Source organism: Tenrec ecaudatus, chromosome 10 (genome assembly GCF_050624435.1).
Source record: "Tenrec ecaudatus isolate mTenEca1 chromosome 10, mTenEca1.hap1, whole genome shotgun sequence".
Taxonomy (NCBI): domain Eukaryota; kingdom Metazoa; phylum Chordata; class Mammalia; order Afrosoricida; family Tenrecidae; genus Tenrec; species Tenrec ecaudatus.
This window is the reverse complement of record NC_134539.1, coordinates 84,246,934-84,255,031: the sequence shown is the minus strand read 5'-3', so window position 1 is coordinate 84,255,031 and position 8,098 is coordinate 84,246,934. Positions and strand designations below refer to the sequence as shown.

At 60.0% G+C, this 8,098-nt stretch overlaps 1 protein-coding gene across 1 annotated transcript; it reads right to left on the bottom strand.

Moving 5' to 3' along the window:
• Positions 1 to 382: 382 nt before the first annotated feature.
• Positions 383 to 3,923, bottom strand: SLC2A4 (solute carrier family 2 member 4). The gene is made up of 11 exons (XM_075559562.1): positions 3,912 to 3,923; positions 3,689 to 3,805; positions 3,406 to 3,578; positions 3,188 to 3,312; positions 2,979 to 3,094; positions 2,714 to 2,876; positions 2,425 to 2,612; positions 2,146 to 2,250; positions 1,883 to 1,984; positions 1,363 to 1,566; positions 383 to 883 (listed from the first exon to the last, which is right to left on the bottom strand). Exons 1-11 carry the CDS (start codon positions 3,921 to 3,923, stop codon positions 680 to 682), a joined length of 1,509 nt encoding a protein of 502 aa, XP_075415677.1. The 3' UTR covers positions 383 to 679.
• Between the last annotated feature and the right edge of the window lie 4,175 nt (positions 3,924 to 8,098).

Here is an 8,098-nt window from a genome sequence, read left to right as displayed (position 1 = left end):
GCTCATCACCTTGGGGAGCAATCGAGGAGTAGGCCCAGAGCACTAAGGCTAGAGGCTGGAGCCTGCGGTCCCCTCCTCTTGTCAAACACTGGCCCGTGTGCCCTCTCTCTGGAGAGCTGGCGGAGAGGACATGCCCTCTGCCCTGGAGCGGTGGGAGGGGTGGGGACACACAATCCCCTGCCCTCAGTCTTGGTGGCCAGAATCCAGAGAGCGTGCCACATCACGGGAGGAGACCCAAAGCAGGCAGAAACTGGAAACAACCTCCCATCCTGCCCTCTGCTTCCGTTTCAGCGCCCCCCCCCAATGAGAAGGGTCAGCCCTAGAACCTCCCCTCCTTACTACACCCCCCCCCCTTCTCTAGCCAGGAGAAAGGTATTCTGGAGCTGAGGCTGGGTCCAATGGGGAAGAAGGACTTAGGCTATGGAGGGTGGGAGGGGGGCGGGAATGGCCCACTCCGGTGGCCACAGCCTAACCACACATAAATCATCCAGGAGTCACACAAGGAATAAGAGGGTGCCGTAGACCACCCTCCCCTCCAGCTTCCCAGTCCCACCAGGCTGCAGGAGTTTTCTCCATCCTGGAAGTGGCAGGGAAGAGAGGGTTAAAGTGCTGCAGAGAAAAGGCGGGGCTGTGGGGGTGGGCGGGGAGAAGGTTCTGGTTCCCCCCTCAGCCTGACCCCTCAGTCATTCTCATCAGGCCCCAAGTACTCCAGTTCCGTGCTGGGTTTCACCTCCTGCTCTAAAAGAGAGGGGGTCCGGTGGAAGGCAGCAGAAATCTGGTCGAACGTCCGGCCTCTGGTCTCGGGCACTTTTAAGAAGGTGAAGATGAAGAAGCCAAGCAGGAGGGCCGCAAACAGAAGGAAGACGTAGGGACCCAGAGCCTCCTGAGACAAGTGGAGAAAAGAGTGGCCAGAGGAGGAGGGGAGGGCAGGGGTGGTTCATGCAAGCCAGGAGTTCACTTAAAGCCCCTCCTAGGGATGGGGGGTGGGGCTGCTGGGGGTAGGGGGCAATGGAAATGAGAAGGGCTCAGACCCGGGCCAACATTCTCTGAATCGCAGGCTCTTCACCATCCTGCATCCCTGGGCTCCTGGCCACAGGTCCTCCTATTGGTCATTTCTGCTTAATCTCAATGGGTTGGGCTTAGGAACCCCTTGTTGGTTTGGAAGGCACCCCTGTTACTATCTGATCTAGCACAGCTCCATTCCGATGATAATGGTGGAGCAGGGGGGTATTCAGGGCCTAGGGGGGGTCCATCGAAGTGAGCCAGTCTATGGGTATGTAGCTGGGGTGGGGTGGTGGACCTGGAGCCAAGGAGGGGCTGTGTGTGTGTGTGTGTGTGTGTGTGTGTGTGTGTGTGACCTACCGCAACATACTGGAAGCCCATGCCAATGATGAAGTTGCAGGTCCAGTTGGAGAAGCCAGCAATAGCCATGGCTGCCGGCCGGGGCCCCTGGCTGAAGAGCTCGGCCACGATGAACCAGGGGATGGGGCCAGGGCCAATCTCAAAGAAGGCCACAAAGCCAAAGATGGCAACGATGGAGACATAGCTCATGGCGGGAGCCCGCTCCTGGGGGTCAAGCAGAGAAGCAGGAACACAGGTCAGGCTTTCCTGCGTCTCCCTCAACCCATAGGAGGACAGCTCTTTGGGAGCATCCACCCCTCCGGGCAGCTCCCTGGGAGGCTTGCGGTCCCTGGTTAGAACAGGCCCTTGGCTGTGTGTTGGCATTGGTCTTCTCCTGCTTATCCCAAGCAGTTTCAAGGTTCTGCCAACTCCTGAGCCAGGTCCCCATGGTCCTAACATGCTGGTTGGCCCCAGAGCCTCTTGGGATCGTTTCTCTGGGTTAGACTGCTATCTCTGCCCAGTTCCCCAGCCCAAACCTTACCAACAGAAGCAGGGCCACTGTCATCATGATGGCACAGCCACACATGCCCGCCAAGCCCAGGAGGTGCAGTGTCCGGCGGCCAGCCCGCTCCACCAAGAATACCTACAGGGAGACACAGGGCTAAACAAGGCGGCCATGCCTGGATCAAGCAGGGGGATAGGGGGGTGGGTGGCAAACAGAACGGGAGCAACTAAGAATAGGATTGCTAGGAGATCCTGGGATGTGACGCTACAATGGGGGCCCTTTCCAGAGGGGTGCATTACCGAAACCAGGGTGAAGATGGTGTTGACCACACCAGCTCCTATGGTGGCATAGGCTGGCTGCCCTACTCCTGCCGTCTCAAAGATGCTGGTTGAGTAATAGAAGACCTAGAGGTGGGGGGTGGGGGTGGAGAGAGGATGGCAGGGATGTCCCTCCTCCCCACCCCCACCACATTAGGCCCAGCAGGGCCTGAGTGTCAATCACAGTGACCTGCTCCCTTCTCCCTGCTTCTCCAGCTGTTGCCTGACCCTTGCCCTTTCCTGGGGGCTACACCCACATACAGCATTGATGCCGGAGAGCTGCTGGCTGAGCTGCAGCACAACTGCGATGATGAGCGGCTGCCGGTGGGTCCGGCTACCCAGGAGCTGGAGCAGGGACAGTGGCCGCTCTCGCTCCAGCTTCCGCTTCTCCTCCTTCAGCTCTGCCAACGCCCCAGACACATCAGCCCAGCCAGTCAGGCGCTTCAGACCTGGGGGTGGGGTGGGGGGTTGTCAGCTGGAGAGGGCAGGACTGGGAGGCTGGGAAGAGGTGGGGTGGAACCCTGGGCCAGACTGCAGGGTGAGTGCTCACTCTTGCGGGCAGGACCCTCCAGGTTCCTGATGATGTAGAGGTAGCGTGGGCTCTCTGGACAGAAGGGCAGCAGGACCAGCTGCAGGACGGTGGGGAGCACCGTGAGGCCCAGAAGCAGAGGCCACAGGGTGGCAGTGCCCAGCATGGACTCCAAGCCCAGCACCTTCGGGGAGAAGGGGGAGAAAGAGGGCAGGTCACTCACTCAGCGCTCCTGCTTGCTCCTGAAGTCCCCTTGTTCTCCAGGGCCCCATCCCAGCTCAGTCACCTGGGCGATCAGAATGCCAATGACAATGGCCAGTTGGTTGAGTGTTCCTAAAGCACCCCGCAAGTGAGTGGGGGCGATCTCCCCTACATACATAGGCACCAGGCCTGACGTCAACCCTGGGCAGAGGGAAGAAGAAAGAACTGAAGGCAGCCGCTCCCTCCCACCATGAAGTCCAAGAGGGGGGGACAGCATGGTGGGGTGCCTGGTACCTGAGTAGGCCCCAATGAGGAAGCGTCCAAGAATGAGCATCTCATAAGAGGCAGCGGCGTTGGCCAGCCCCATAAGGGCGCCCCCCAGCAGTGCCAGGATGTTGTTGGCCACCATGGCCCGCTTCCTGGCAGGAGACAGGTAGGGGGAGCCCATCAGAGTGAGACCTCCTACCCTGGGGGTGCTTCCTGTCCCCCGCCCCGGCCCTCCAGCCCCATACCTTCCCAGCCACTGGGAGATGATGCCAAGGAGGAAGGAAGAGATCATGCCGCCCACAGAAAAGATGGCCACGGAGAGAGCCCAGAGGGTGGTGAGGGTGCCCGGTGGGATGGAGCTCGGCCCTTCGGGCCCCTGCCTCCCCAGCCATGTCGCATTGTAGCTCTGTTCAATCACCTGGGCGGACAGCATAGGAATGAGCCCCGGCCAACCCTGTTCTCTCTGCTCACCCATGGGGTGTCCCCTGCCCTCCTTGGGTGGTCACCCGGCTCTCGGAAGTCCCTCACCTTCTGTGGGGCATTGATGACCCCGATGTTGTAGCCAAACTGTAGGGAGCCAAGCACGGCAGAGAACACAGCGAGGACCAGCGTCCCCGTCACTCGCTGCTGCGGTGATTCCCCATCCTGAGCAGGCAGAAGCAGAGAGGGGACAGGTCATTCACTTGGAATCACAATCTATCCTTCCCTCCAGAGGCTGGGGCTGGGTTCCACCCAGCGTGCCGGGTAAGACCAGCTGGGCCATATTAGGAATCACCCAGAGATCTCAGTGTAAACAGGAACACACACAAGCCAACCGCAACCGGGGCCCAGCAAGAAACTGCGTGTGTGAGGCTAGGATGTCGGAGGAAAGTGTCAGGGCCCTATGTTTCAAGATGCCACTGTGACCTTGAGCCAGGCTCAGGCTCAGCCTTAAGGCACGGGGAGTTAAGATTTGTGTGACCTTGGGCAAGTCACTTTCCACTCTGAAGCTAGGCTTCCTTGTTGGAGAGATGGGGGTGATGTGGCCCGTCTTAGCAGCCAGCCTGTGGGGCTGTTGGGAAAATCAAAAGCAGGTGGATAGTGGGACCTCTCTCTGACAGTGCTGGTTCTCAAAAGTGACAACTGCATTATCATCATTAGCTAAAGCTGTCTGCCTCCCCACTGGGGCCCCTCAGCCTGTTCCAGGAGGCCCTCACCAGGCCCAAGAAGGGCAACTCCCCAAAGGACGTCTGGGTCATTGCTTCGGGCCTATAGCCCTGGGGGGTGGCATTCATTGCCTCTGCCCCAGGCTTCCCCTCCCCCTCGCAGCTCTGACAAGGGGTGGAGTGGGGGGCTGTGCCAACATTTTGCTGGGGAGAGTTATGCCCAGGGAGGGGGGGGCGGGAAGGTGGTGTGAGGGGCGGTGGCCGCAGAGGCCAGCTTGCTGGCTGCACAGACTGTCTCCAGGCGGAAATCTGAGCTTGGGGGAGGGGGGGCTGACACTCCCCTCTGCCCCTCCACTAACCATGAGGCCAAGGGAAAGTTCAGCATCCTGGAGGATGGCCAGGAGTGGGGGTGGGGACCTGTCGGGAGCCTCCAGTCCTCTGAAAAACTGCCCAGAGAGCTGGGACAGACAGACAGCCTCCTGGAGGGCCAGGCTTGCGGGGGTCCGCTTTTCCATGCCCCATCGACGGCAGGGGGGGAGGTCACTGATCAATCCCTGAGTGAACTAGGGAAGGGGCGAACCCCACACTCCCAGAGTCCCGTGGCGCCCCACGTCCCCGGAACGGTCCCCCTGACCCACTCTGCCTCTGGTCAGGACTGTAATCCATCAGTCATCCACGGGTTGTCCAGCCCGGGTATAAATAGCCAGCCACCCCCACCCCCGCCCGGACATCAAAGCAAGGACTGCTTCCGAGAGCGGACCCCGACGGAGACCCAGCCCGAGAAAAGCGGGACCCGTGCCCCCGCCCCACTCGGCGCGCAGAACCCCACCTCTGAGCCGATCTGTTGGAAGCCCGACGGCATCCTGTCTCAGGAGCTGGCGGCGCAGGGGCTGCGGGAGACGAGAGCCAGCGGCAGGGGTCTTGCGGCCCCGGGCTGGCCCGGGGCACCGGAGGGCGCGGGACCCCGGGGTTCAGCGCGGCGTGAAGGACGAGCCTGGCGGGGCCTCCAGCGGCCGGCCCAGGAGGCAGAGAGCAGCGGGGCTCCCGGGGATCTGGCAGAGCCGAGCTGGGGGACAAGACCCGAGGAGCCCCCGCCGCCTCACCCACGCTGCCCCCACCGCGGCCACGCCCTTCGCAGCACCCATTGGCCAGGAGCCCGGACTCCCCGGAAAGCCACGCCCCCGCCGAGCCGGGCGCGGAGAGTCCGCCGAAAGTCGGCCGGCCGCCCTCTCCACGCCCACTAGCGCGAGCCCCGGCCGCGGGGCCCGCCCGACGCGACCCTCCGTGTCCGCCCGCCTGCCCGCCTCCCGCGGGGAAGTTTGGAGAAAAGCGTGGGTGAAACTCAGCAGGCCCGCCCTCGCCTCGGACCATTGGCTAAAGCGGGAGGCCCCGCCCACCAGCAGGTGTGCGCTCTGGCCCCAAAGCGACTAGCGCCGCAGTCGGGGACGGCGGGTCCAAGGAGTGGGGGATGGGCCAGGTGCACTTGACCGGGCGGGCATTCGGGTGGCACGAGACGGCGCGCGGGCAGGCCCGAGGGGTGGTGGCGGAGCAATGGCCCCAAGTAACCCAGGTCGGCTATTTTTAGCTTCCACGTTGGGAGCCGCCAAATGTCAGGTCCCGGGTGTCCGAGCCCGTCCTGGGCGGGGGTGGGGGCCAGGAAACTGGGAATTTCAAGGGCCCATGACACTTCCCACGCACCGGTGGCCTTGGGGGCCAGGAAATTCGTGTCCTGGCTTTCCCTGCTCCGGCCACTAAATGTCCGGCCCACCCCCACACCCATTCCCTCCACTCCCTACCCGACCCCACCCCCAGCTCCTGGAGGTGGTCGGAGGGACAGGTGGTTAAGGCGACCTTGCCACCAGCTCTAAGGTTCTAGAGCCGCCGCGCATGTGTTGGCCGGGGGTGGTCGACTTGAACACGCTCTCCTGGAGCCGTGCTGCCTGGATCGCCAGTTAAATCCTGCGCGGTGGGGAGGGCACAGCCTACGATCAGGGTGTCCGGAGAGAGACGCGGGACGCCCAGGGTGCAGAGAGCTCCCGGCCGGAACACAGCCTTGGAAGCGCGGAGCGGTGGTGCCACCTGGAGGGAGAGCAAGGATACGCAACGGAGTGGTGCTGGGGGCCCACATCCCTTTACAGGACTTCTGTGACTTCTAACCCAGGTCTCTCAGCGTTCTAGACCCGAAAATGACCAGCTACCGCATGGGTGGGACAGTCAACATGCCATACCTGCTCTCAATCTTCTCCTCCCAGTGAGAGGCACCATTATCAGGAAAGGTGTGTGTCAGGGACGTGCCCTCTCACGGTACCTGTTTAATCTGTAAATCCCCAGAGAAATTCAATTATGTGAAGGAGGCTGAGGCATCCCAAGTGGAGGAAGACTTATTAACAACCTGTGAAAGGCAGGCCGAAATCCTCACAACTGGACCAATAGGCACCAACATGGCAAAGGGAGAAAAGGTTGAAGTTGTCAAGGATTTCATCTTGTGTTTGGATCCACAATCAACACTCACGGAAGCAGCAGTCCAGAACTCCAAAAACATATTGCATTAAGTAAATCTGCACAAAATCTTGCTAGAGTATCGAAGAGCAAGGATGTTACTTTGAGGACTAAGGTGGGCCTGACCCAAGCCACGGTGTTCCCCGTTACCTCCTATGCTTGTGAAACTTGGACATTGAATAAGGAAGAAGAATCTGTCCATTTGCATTGTGATGTTGGAGAAGGTCTATGAAAGTACCATGGGCTGCTGAAAGGACCAACTGATCTAGGGTCGGAAGAAGCACGGCCAGAGCGCTCCTTAGAGAGACCAGCGTCTGCAGGAGGCAAAGTGGAACGCCGGCGAAAAGGAAGGCCTCCAATGAGATGGAGATGGATTGACCCTGTGGTTGTATCAGTGGGCTCAGGCATGGGAACAATTGCGAGGCTGGCGCAGGACTGGGCAGTGCTTTCTGTTGTGCATAAGGTCGCTGTGCATAGGTCGACTCAGCGCCTGACAGCGACAGCATTCAAATCCAAGGGCCTTCGTGGCTTGGTGGGTTTTGCATTGCAAGCCAGGAGCCGCTCTGTGGGTGAAAGGAGGCTTTCGACCCCCATTGAGGATCAGAGTCTTACAAACCCGTTGAGGCAGTCCTGCTCTGTTCTAGAGTGTCTGTCGTAGGAGCCAGAACTGAATTGATGGCAGGGAGTTTGGATCTTGAATTATTCAGCTCCAGGAGTCAGTCTCAACGCCATCTCTCCTGTCCACTCTCTTTGCAGTTATTTATCACCACTGGCATTTTACACTCCTAATGGCTTCCATTCATCTGGCGCTCTCCATCTGCAACACTGGGCATTTGGTTGGAATAAACACCCTGACAGATCTTCTTGCCCTTTCTCTTCTCTTACAGAAAGCAACAGCAGAAGGCTGGTTTCATCGTGCCTCTGTCCCACATCTCGCTGACTGGTATCCCTTCTAGCAGATTAAAATCCCTTTCTGAATGAGCAACCCCCTGCCTTCTCTCTCTCTCTCGCTTCTTATGCTCCACTCACCTCTCCTTGTCTTCCTTCCATTCCTGTCCTTCGTCAGTAAACACTAAGGACTGCTTGTACCGGAACACACAGTGCTGCTTCACGCCCTGGCTGCGCTTGCTGTACCGAGGAGGTCAGAGAAATGCTACGCCCCCGTCACAGAAGCACTCCCACTCTATGAAGCCTTCCTCCATTTTTCTTCCAGAAAGTCCTGGGTTCTCACATCACCCTTTCTTCCCCCTGCTGTTCATCTTCAAGAACGGAAGGTTTTGTTGGCCTCTGTACC

What these genes read in the sequence shown, in the direction of transcription:
- SLC2A4 (XM_075559562.1), bottom strand. An exon ending in GGAGGGTCCTGCCCGCAAGA is followed by an intron (nt 2,613 to 2,713) that starts GTGAGCACTCAC and finishes CCCCACCCCCAG; the next exon opens with GTCTGAAGCGCCTGACTGGC. An exon ending in TGGGCTTCCAGTATGTTGCG is followed by an intron (nt 884 to 1,362) that starts GTAGGTCACACA and finishes CACTTGTCTCAG; the next exon opens with GAGGCTCTGGGTCCCTACGT.